At 35.6% G+C, this 12,041-nt stretch overlaps 1 protein-coding gene across 1 annotated transcript; it reads right to left on the bottom strand.

The window, feature by feature from the left end:
* Positions 1-2,736: 2,736 nt before the first annotated feature.
* On the bottom strand, positions 2,737-11,812 carry wbp2 (WW domain binding protein 2). The gene is made up of 8 exons (XM_079850654.1): positions 11,576-11,812; positions 10,184-10,292; positions 9,792-9,927; positions 7,596-7,688; positions 7,324-7,470; positions 7,135-7,239; positions 6,370-6,446; positions 2,737-4,311 (listed from the first exon to the last, which is right to left on the bottom strand). Exons 1-8 carry the CDS (start codon positions 11,632-11,634, stop codon positions 4,264-4,266), a joined length of 774 nt encoding a protein of 257 aa, XP_079706780.1. The 5' UTR covers positions 11,635-11,812; the 3' UTR covers positions 2,737-4,263.
* Positions 11,813-12,041: the final 229 nt, after the last annotated feature.

The following is a 12,041-nucleotide window of genomic DNA, read 5'->3' as shown; positions in this document are numbered from 1 at the left end:
ATTTAGATTTTCAAAGATTTATTATAAAAAAGGATTATTTTTTTCCCAAAAATGCAATAAATTCATGACACTTTTTTTTTTTTTTTCAAAATGCAATTAATCCCTTGAATCAATATAAAAGGAATGGTGCGCTGTGATTGGTTGAGCGGATTTATCGCATTCTGCAGAGAAAGGAGACTGGCGTTTGTCGCGGTTTGGAAAGAAAGGGAGAAAACATGACAGAATAACACGGCGGGCGGTGTGTGTGGCGAGCTGTACCTCCGGGAATGGGGCAAAAAATAAATAAATAAAGAAGTGTCGACGCAAAAATATGACGTCGACGTAATTTTGACGTCGAAGCGTCAACGTCATCGACGCACCGCTACAGCACTAGTGCATATATTGTTACATTTATATATACCATATATGTGTACATATACACACACACACATATATATATGTGGGTATAAATGTATATGTGTGTATATACAGTATACACACAGACATATACATATTACGTGTAAACAAACTTTTATGTTAGATTTGACAGCACTAATATATATATATATATATATATATATATATATATATATATATATATATATATTCCTCATAGTCATGTATACATATATATATATAACAATATGCATACTGCTCAATATACAACACCGGTCAGAGGTTTGGAATAATCAATATTTTGTTTTTGTTTTAGAACTGCATTTATTGCATTTGCTGCATTTATTTAATCAAAAATACCAAACAGTATTATTGTGAAATATTACAATTTAAAACAACTGTTTTCTATTTGCATATACTTCATACTCATCATATTATACTGATTTCTGAAGGATCATGTGACACTGAAGACTGGAGTAATGAGGCTGAAAAAATTCAGCTTTGATCACAGGAATCAATTACATTTTAAAAGATAATACAATAGAATAAAGTTCTTTTAAATTGCAATAATATTTCTCAGTGTTACTGTAAATCTGCTGACATCTGTGTTCACGTACTTCGTAAGGCGTGTTTCTAAGGCATATTCTTACTCGTGGCCAAATTATGAAACGTTTAAGAAGTTGAGTTTGCATTTAAGGGCCAGATGTGCACTTTGTGTTTATGTTGTGTGTTCAAGAGACATCAAAATTATTATCTGCTGTATCCGCTCTAGTATAGGATTCATATTTTTCGTTTTTAAATATTAAGAGTCAGATCTGTTCGCCTGCAGTCGCGGAGGACAAACATCTATGTTGTGTTCATGTCCATGTTCAGTTTTCATGTTGGACAGGATTCTCGTAGTAGTGATTTTGTATTTGTATGTATTTCTACTGTATCAGTTTTAGTAGTATTTTATTTTTGCAGAGTTTAATGTGTCCATCTTTCGGTCCTTATCTTTTAACATTTCAGAAACTGACATCTTAAATTATGAAATTAAAGGGATACTTCACAGATTAGCATTAAGCTTTGTATCAGTAGAAACCTGGTAGTATTTTCGAATGACCGTGCTTCCCTCCCTCATGTCCCCCTGAGACGAGAGATTTCTGTATTGTGTGTCTGGAAAAAAACCTCTGATGACGCAAAAATCGTCATTTAGCATCATCATCTGAGACTTTTTTTGTCCAGAGGCGAGAGACTCCAGCCAGTAGGAGGAGCTCGTCCCGCATGTCTTCAACCCGCCCATAGGGGGATCTCACCATAAAACGCCGTCTTTTCAGTTTCAAGTCACTAGTAGCCTAGTTGTATCATTTCTTCCGATACTGCCCTCTGTAACCGGTAGGCGTGGCGTGGGAGTGTCCTCGTAGGGCAGCGAAGCAAGTGCATTCTGGGAGTTGTTGTCTTTCATCCACATGAGCCAAAAATACATTTTCTGGCTTTTCTCAGCCTAGAAGGCACCAACTTCTAAAATAATTTCACATTTCCACTACATAAATGACCCAATTTAAATACACATTCATCTTTCCAGCGGTGAAATATCCCTTTAAATTTCATACTCTTAATACTCTAGTCATAAACTCTAATTTCATCGCCATTGGCTGTGTTCATAATAGAGTACTTGCATACTGTGCCATATACTAAACACTATTATTTGTCATGCAACAGTAATGCTGCTTTGCTTATTGCTATTTTAATTTTGCAAGTTATCCCACATAAATGAGGTTATTATGTCAAAAACAAAGTTGATTGCGGTTCATTTATCACTTTTTAATTGAAAGTATGGGATGCAGTGTCTTTTTCAGTTCCCTCTGCTGTATACTGTATTTTTTATTTTTTTTTGGCAAAGTTTTGTGTGCACAGTATATATAATGCATACTGCAAAAATATGCTATTCTGAACATAGCCAATCTATAAGGAATCATTGAGTGTTTGAGCACTGTGTGCGTTATGGGATCATAATTAAGTGAACTCGTTCCTGTTCTAGCGTACTTGAGGTCTGACTTTATGCACTAACTAGTATAAGGTAGAATTGTGCTTAATATTGGGAGATTGTTTGAATATTAGACAAATTATGTACTATGCTTGCACAAGCCATTTGGGCTACACGAGTGAATGGAAAACTGGAAAAGCACATCCTTTGGGAACAATGAAGTCAATCTGTATCGTCTGGACCCGCTGTTCACAGGTTGATCTCCTGAGAGACTTTTACCGATTAATGTGCCCTTCTTTGTCTGCTTTTGAAACCCTCTGGAAATTAGGTACATAAATAATGAACACAAGACATTCATAAAAGATTCTCAAATCAAATGAAATGCATCGTTCCACTTGTGTACATGTTTACTTTAATAAAATACACTTCAAATAACAATACAGTCAAGACCATGCGTAACTGATTTAATTGTAGAATTAAATAAATTAGGGAAAAGATGAATCAATAAACCAGACTGAAGGTGCATGAAGGGTTAAAGTGCATCTAGCTGCTGCATGCTACAGAGACGCCAAGACGAGCACACACTGCTGCAGAAAACACGGTCTGAAACGAGCTTGGTCACGATATACTTTGCAGTGAACATGAAGGTGATTTTTATGGCAAGCCGTTTTATCTTAAATTGTACCCAGCGTTACTCGTCGTAATTGCATTTTTACTAGTAAGAGATAAATTTGAGAGCTCTACAATTCAATTATTACTAGTAGCAATTACAATTAGAGCTCTCTAATTCAATTCTTACTAGTAACAATTACAATTACAGAGCTCTCTAATTGAATTTTTACTAGTAAAAAAACAAATTAAAGATATGTATAATTGCAGAGCTCTGTAATTGAATTAAAGAGCTCTGCAATTGCATTCTTACTAGTAACAACTGAATTAGAGAGCTCTCCAATTGGAATTGTTACTAGTAACAATTCAATTGTACAGCTCTGTAATTAAAAATGAATGGAAGTCAATGGAGACATATGACTAGTAAAAATTCATTTGTAGAGCTCTCTAATTGAATTGTTACTAGTAAGAATTTAAATAGAGAGCTTTGTAATTGTAATTCTTACTAGTAATAATTGAATAAGAGAGCTCTCTAATTGTAATTGCTAGAAAGAATTGAATTGTAGTGCTCTCTAATTGAATTCTTACTAGTAAAAATGCAATTACGACGAGTAACGCTGGGTACAATTTAAGCTAAAACGGCTTGCCATAGATTTTAGACACAGTATGGTCAGTTGTTTTAATTACATTTTTTGAAAATGATTCCAAAAGAAGCCAAAGTGGAACTCGCAGCACGATAAAAGTTTTAGTTAAGCGATGCATTTGACAGTAGAGGGGCGTTCACATTGATCTGCAGCGAATAAGTGTCCGGAAGTGTTTCATTATTAAAGGCGTTTGAGACGACTGCTTGAGTGTTTGTTTAACAAGTGAGCAGCAACAGCCAGTGAAGCTCATGTGATCTTGCATCTAATGTAGTCGGGATGCATCAGCCGGGCGTGAAGCGCTGTTAATGTGAACACCCACGTTTTTTTGGGCCTTGTCCTAAACTCTTGTGCAACTAGCAAAATACCTCTCAAATCTATCGATCTATACAAAATCAGGTCATAAATAAATTTAGAAAAGCTCAATCATTTACTGTCGGATTTTCTCTCCGGCTGGAAATCTTAACAGTAGGTCCCTTTCATTCACGAGCTATGAATTCATTAAAGTTGTTTTATTCATGTGTGTCTCTCGTCCCTCTACACAGGCCAGGTCATATTAATGCCCCCTACTGGTCTGTTCAAGTGGGCGTTAACTGTGGCGGGAGACGGTGAGAGGATGAAATGAAGGGTACGGAGAGAGGAGAGGATGTGCGTGGATCTGCAGACACGCGTCTACTGGTTCTTCTTGTCATCAGGTGGGGAGTAGGGTGGGGGTTTGTCCTTCAGAAAAGAGAAAAAAAAAAAACAGTACCCTCAAATTATTACCCAAGCTAATATTTTCTTTGCTTTGATGCAGCTCTACTAGGGGTGTAACGATACCCTCATGTCACGATTCGATACATATCACAATACTGAACTCACGATACGATATTATTGCGATACTCCAAGACATATGATAAAAGGTTAACAAAAAATGTACTGTTTATTAAACTGATAAATTTGATATTACATTGTGTGTATAAATGAATATTCTTGGACTTGGTGCTGGAAACCCAAACCACAGGACAATAGAGACACCAGAATAAAAATATTCATGATTCTGAAGCTGAAAATACAGAGTTATTTTAGACGAATATGTTTCTCTGTCACTCACTACCGGTAGATACATTTAAAATAATGTAGGCCACTTTTTTTACACAGATATTTTACACAGATATTACCCTATTGCATTAAAATATTATATATAATGTTGAATATAATGTATAATAATGTAGTACTGACACTAAAACTCAGAAAACTTAAATTTTTTCTCACATAGCAATTTTTATTTTGGGTGAACTATTCACGATACATATTGTTGCATTTTTGTATTGCGATATATTGTGACACGATATATTGTTACACCCCTAAGCTCTACACTCTGGACTTGAGCAACAGGTTGAACATGGATATATAACGTATATGGACGTTGACATGTTTAACTTGAACTTTGTTATATATGAACTTGGTTAACAGGTTGGACCTGGTTATATATGAACGGTTGACAGGATAGACTTTGTTAACAGATTTAACCTAGCTATTTATGGACTTTAACACATTTAACTTAGTTACATATGAACTTTATGAACTTGGTTGGACCTGGTTATATGTGGACTTTGTTTACAGGATAGACTTGGTTGAACCTAGTTATATATGAACTTCATTAACAGGTTGGACCTGGTTATATGGTGCGTTAAAGTCCTCCTGGGAAGTTCGTACGTACGAGGTGGGAGGTCGTGTTTACGACGTTCAAGTCATGGCGGAGTACTTTCTCTTTATTAATTACACAAAAATACAGTAAGTTTCTTAAACTCTTGTTCTAGAAAATGAAGAACAAAGAAATGTGCATCAGGTGTACTTTGTTTTTTTATGTTTTTAATTAATTTATGAAGCCACTGCCAACTTTATCGTTACATGTTGCATTGTTATATTATAATGCCATCATATTCTGTGCAGGCAATTAGCTTACTGCGCTGTAAACAGAAAAGCCTGACAATATCACTGCTAAAATACCTTTCAGTATTGTGGTATTCCGACATGTTTCAGGGTGACACACCCTCAACTCATAAAGATCGGGGCTTAGAGAAAATCCTGAGCTCCCCACTGGTATTTATGACATTGTGGTGGCGCTCATGTGATGACTCAAGATGACTTGAACGCACCAATATATGACTGGTTAACATGATAGACTTGGTTAACAGATACCTAGTTATATAGGGACTTTAACACATTTAACTTGGTGCATATGAACTTTACTAACTGATAACAGGTTGGACCTGGCTATATGTGGATTGTTAAAGCTTTTAATGTTGTTTATATGTCTATGTGATGTTTTTAATGTGCTTTAAGACAAACCATGTGTAAATTCACAAGTCGACACCATTACTGAGTATTTAGTGAACCAAAGACAGTCTCAAAAACACACTTTGAAATCGCACGTCACAAACTACCTTGTAACCAATCAGATCAACATGTGATCGTCAACCAGTGGATCTCTGAGCTGAGTGAGTGAGTGGAGGCGGGGCTCATTTGCATATTCATAGAACCGCGTATACTAAATGAGGCAAGGGTGTAGAGTTACATTCAAGATATTTTAAGGCATGAAGATTTTTTTTCAAGGAAAAAAACTTTTAAATATGTAATTTTGGTGATCAAAGATGAGTTTTAATGGATACAATTATTGACTATAGGGGGACTTTAACAGGATAGACTTGGTAAACTGGTTGGACCTAACACATTTAAACTTGGTTATATGAACTGTTAACAAGTAATGTATGGTTAACAGGTTAGTGAACTCACCTCCGGCAGGTAGACCCGCATCGGAGCATAAGTAGTCGCAGTGGAACTCGCTGCAGCTTCAGCTGCCTTTGCCTCCGCTAGAACAATAATTACAGTCTTTTTAATGGGAGCAAAAATTAATTAGGAATCAATTAACAAGAAGTCAGTAAAACAGTAGTGACATCTTAAAGGGATACTCCACTTTTTTTTGGAAATAGGCTCATTTTACAACTCCCCCAGAGTTAAACAGTTGAGTTTTACCGTTTTCGAATCCATTCAGCCGATCTCCGGGTCTGGCGGTACCACTTTTAGCATAGCTTTAGCATAGATCATTGAATCGGACAGGACCATTAGCATCTCTCTCAAAAAAATGACCAAAGAGTTTCGATATTTTTCCTATTTAAAACTTGACTCTTCTGTAGTTACATCGTGTACTAAGACCGACGGAAAATGAAAAGTTGCGATTTTCTAGGCTGATATGGCTAGGAACTATACTCTCATTCCTGCGTAATAATCAAGAAACTCTGCCGTGCCATGAGTCCGTACCAGGAATGAGAGTATAGAAACTCTTTGGTCATTTTTTTGAGAGAGATGCTAACGGTCTAATCAGATTCAATGATCTATGCTAAGCTATGCTAAAAGTGGTACCGCCAGACCCGGAGTTCGGCTGAATGGATTCGAAAACGGTAAAACTCTGGGGCAGTTGTAAAATGAGCCTATTTCCAAAAAAGGTGGAGTATCCCTTTAAAACAGCTCATCTGTAACTGGTGGAGTTTTCGCTCATACCTGCAGGGGTTCTGGGCAGGTCTGGGTCGAGAGGAGCTTGGTCCACTGGAGCTGTATATGGGGGAGGAGGCATGTAGGCCGCGGGTCCATCAAACCAGGAGCCACCTACAGGACACAAGTATACAGCAGAGAGTTTCAATGCACTATTTAAGCAGTGTATCCGCATGAAAAGATGAGTTGTGTCATTACCTGGAGGTGGAGGTCCAGGAAAGACATATCCAGGAGGAGCGGGTCCGGAGTAAATGCCATTAGCAGGAGGAGGTGGAGGGTAGGCGTACGCCCCGTTCGCCATGTAAGGACAGCCGAAATTTCCAGTCACTGGTTGCCCTCTGGATGCTGAAATGAATGAGAGAGACTGAAGGTAATGCTTCCACATCAAATCAACAGTTTGAAGCTAAAAAGAGTGTCTTTTTAAATCAAATTATATTTTAAAATTGTTAAAATGTCCAAAACAAACGTACCCTGTGCTGCCACCTGTAGCATGTACTGTCCAAACTCAATCGCTCCTCCAGCAGAAAAGATCAACTTGAAGGTTGCAGAACCTTCCCAGCCACCTGGAACAGCGACGGAAACACACTTTTAGGGTTGGATATCGAGAAATGAGTCCAAAGAACTGTGGATTCGACAGGACACACGTATGGCAAGCCGTTTTAGCTTAAATTGTTCCCAGCGTTACTCGTAATTGCATTTTTACTAGTAAGAATTCAATTACGGAGCTCTACAGTTCAATTCTTACTAGTAAGAATTCCAATTAATATGTAATATATAATAATTTAATTAAATTACAGAGCTCTGCAATTATACATATCTTTAATTCGTTTTTTTTTACTAGTAAGAATTCAATTAGAGAACTCTGTAATTGTAATTGTTACTACTAGTAACAATTAAATTGTAGAGCTCCGTAATTAAAAATGAATGGAAGTCAATGGAGACATATGACTAGTAAAAATTCATTTGTAGAGCTCTGTAATTGTAATTTTTACTAGTAATAATTGAATAAGAGAGCTCTGTAAATGTAACTGCTACTAGTAAGAATTGAATTGTAGAGCTCTCTAATTTAATTCTTACTAGTAAAAATGCAATTACGATGAGTAACGCTGGGTACAATTCAAGCTAAAACGGCTTGCCATACACACGCATTTCGATTCCTCTTATCGATTCATTTGTGTGCATTTTAATATGGCTTTAAACCATTCAGGCGTTAGAAGACCCGCACGCTGTTTTCTGTTCTGCACACACATCCAGAAAGAAAACTGCCTCTCATACAAGTTCTCTTCAGCATCTTTTTATACTTGAACGGACAAAAATATTTCAAAATATCCTCGTAAACAGTCAGTTATGTCTTAAGTGAACGTAAACCGTTGACAAATAAAACACGTGTAACAGTATACTGGATCCGTGCAGCTCTTAAAGTGACAGCAGCCTAATATTCCTGCTGTCATCTCTATGACAACGTTAATCAAACAACTAAAGACAGAGAAAATTCACTCTTCTGTAACTATATTTGTAATGCATAATTTTTTTAATAAAGTGCAGTGTTATTTTACATTTGATTACAGTTTCTGTACCTGACAATCTTAAAACACAGTTTATTTCAATCGTATGTTTGTTCAGTTGTTATTATTTGTGCGATTGCTCATTTTTTATGTGTTTTTTTTTAATTACTGAGTGTTTACTTGTCTTTAATAATGCTTGACATTTATATTAGTCAGGCTAGCTGTTTTTACTATGGTATTTTTAAACCACGGGCAAACGTTCCTTGTGTAAGTGTTTTTAGTAGGGCTGTCAAAAGATTAATCGTGATTAATCGCATCCAAAATAAAAGATTGTGTTTACATAATATATGTGTGTGTACTGTGTATAATTATTTTGTATATATATAAATACACACACATGCATGTATATATTTAAGAAATATTTGCATACATATACTGTATATATTTATATATAATTTATATTATATATAAATATAATTTTTTTATATATAAATTACACCTTTTTCTTAAATATATACAAGCATGTGTGTGTATTGATATATACAAAATAATTATACACAGTACACACACATATATTATGTAAACAAAAACTTTTATTTTGGATGCGATTAATCGTGATTAATCTTTTGACAGCCCTAGTTTTTAGCCTATTGATTTTTGTTCATAGTATTCAGCTACAATTAAATATTTTGCAATAAGACTAGATTTAAGTTTTTATTTTTACCTTATTGGAATTGAAATTAGGAATTGATATATCAGAATCGTTAAAATTCAAACAATACCCAACCCTACACACTTTAGTGTACTTGTATGTCGTAGTCTTCTTTACTTTGCCACGAGTACACAACTTTAGATCACCTGAAACCAGGACTCTTCATGTACTTTCTTCAGATTATCCAAATGAAAACTCAAGAAGAGTCTTGATTCTGATCTGACGACTCTTTTTTTTGAAGACGCCGACCGACGGCAACAGACACATTTTGTCGGATCAGTGTGTTACTACTTCTGTTGGCTACGGTTTTCTCCGATTGAATATCTGAGAAGTGACTTACTGTAATCTGGTGATATATTTATTTATTTCGTTTCAGTTTTGGACCGTGATTGAGTTCATTCCCTCACTGCTCACAGCAGGAGTGTTATATTTAGGCTCGGTGTTCTTACCTCCAGGCTCGGCGCTGATTGTGCCCTTGACGTAGTTTGCGCCAAGTACTGGCTGTTTGACCTCACAGCCCTTTATAAGGTAAAAGGGCATCATGAAAGACTGCAGAGGGTCCTTCCCTTTAGTCAAGAAGATCACCTAAAGACCCAACCACACGAGCAGTTTCAATAGTGATCATAATGCGGAGAACTGAGGTTATTTACAAACCACTGAGAAAGACCAAATATCAAAACTGTGTGTATCAGATGCATCCTACAGCCAATCACAAGACCATAAAGGCCAATCTACTCTACAATGGATTGCTCTGGTTTGGGGTTTACCATATTTGTTTAAAGATTATGACTTTTTTTTTAAGTAACATGATGATCTAAACTCTTTTTCTTGCATCACCTACCCTGTACGGTGTCAGGTAGATGCTTCCCTTCTTGCTTTTTCTGAAGGGTTCTGGCAAGCGTTCTGCGTCACTGAACACCAGCTCCACATTCTCATATGACATCAAGACACTGTAGGAAAACACATTCGGTTTAATACAGTCAGCACTTTCTGTGCCAACATGATCAAAGCCAGCTTTGCCATCGCTAGTAAACTGTGAAAAAAAAAAAAAAAAAGTTGTAAATAAAACAAGTAGATTAAGTACATTTTACAATAAAACACTGTTTCAGTCTTTACTATTTTCACGCTTAATTCAATGTGTTTCACGTTTCTTTGTAATTATTTGCGAAATGTTCTGAGTGAAATTTAATCAATCCTAACCACCTTCAGGGTTCTGCTAAAACATGATTTAAGGTTTTTATATGACTTTTGTTTATAGTTTTCAAGAATACCAGCATCAAACAAAGGACATTTGTCTCTACTGTTAAAATAGTTAACTATAAATAACAATATATACACATATATAAAAATTACCTATTAAAAATATACATTAATATAATTTTTATTATAAATAATAAAAGTAATAATAATAATATAGTGGAAGTAATTTAGGAAATACAGTTTAAGATGTATTTAAGTGTAACGAAGACGGTTATTTTAAGAGTAATGAAGAAATAACGTAATGTAGAGGAAATTAAAATAATTGAAAAAGACGCGGTGTCAAACATATTTGGGTACTTGTATACTATTTTTGAAATGTTAGAGATATGATGTCATTCCTGGAGTTAGCTATAATCTCTGTCTTTACCAGTTGTGTAATAAGATCAAGCTATTGTGAAACAGTGTAAGAGCATGTCATTTCTTTTAGAAGAAGGTTAAGAAGATTATTGTTGAACTACCGCGACTACACACAGCACTTGTTCACAACAGAAATACTAATCCTACTATGGCGAGGGCTTAGCTCATTAATATTAAGTACGTAACGCCTGGCTGTGATTGGCTGAAAGAAAAGAGGGGGCTTGACTCAATTAATATTCATAGCTCAGATTTCGCCATAGTATGATTTTGAAAGCTGCGCAAGATCCATGTTTTATATAGATAGCAACTTATCTGACTGAATATGGATTGAATTTTTATTGTTTAAACATAATATTGCATATAATAAGTACATAAACGACAGACAATCTGATTACATTGCAAATTGAATAGAATGGGTGTGATATAACGGTTCACGCGATGTTATCCAACACATGACACTGTGTAGACTGTACTAGTCATATTGGTATGCATACAAGAACACATAACATAGAATAATCAATTCAATAGGTCATTTTGGACAAATCCGTAAAATAGAACAGTACCAGAAAAAATAATAACGCAATAACAATCGCTGAGTCTGAATCCGTGACAATACCTTTCGCTGTTGTTGATGATAACTCCTCCAGATTCAGAATGATTGTTGTTGAGGGCCATGTTTGATTTCTGTTAGCGTAAAATTGACGTTCTACATTCTACGAGCGGAGCTCAATGATCCACCTGCACTTCCGCCATAGGTCACGCCCCCCGGTGACGTCATCCTCGGCTCTAGTTTGAGACGTTTCCCGAACCTTCTCAAATAAACAGTTTGTTTTAATCTAATCTAATCATAGATAGATAGATAGATAGATAGATAGATAGATAGATAGATAGATAGATAGATAGATAGATAGATAGATAGATAGATAGATAGATAGATAGATAGACTCGTCAAATATCAGATCCTGTTTGGAAAAAAACAAACAAAAAAAAAAACCATTAATTTTAATTATAAGAGATTCATCACTTAGGTTTAATTTGTAAAATAACCCAAACTCAATGCTGGGGTAAAACTTAAATAACCA

Source organism: Squalius cephalus (genome assembly GCF_949319135.1).
Source record: "Squalius cephalus genome assembly, chromosome: 19".
In the NCBI taxonomy this organism is placed as follows: domain Eukaryota; kingdom Metazoa; phylum Chordata; class Actinopteri; order Cypriniformes; family Leuciscidae; genus Squalius; species Squalius cephalus.
Note: the sequence above shows the minus strand (reverse complement) of the source record. Positions and strands in the feature narration are given on the sequence as shown.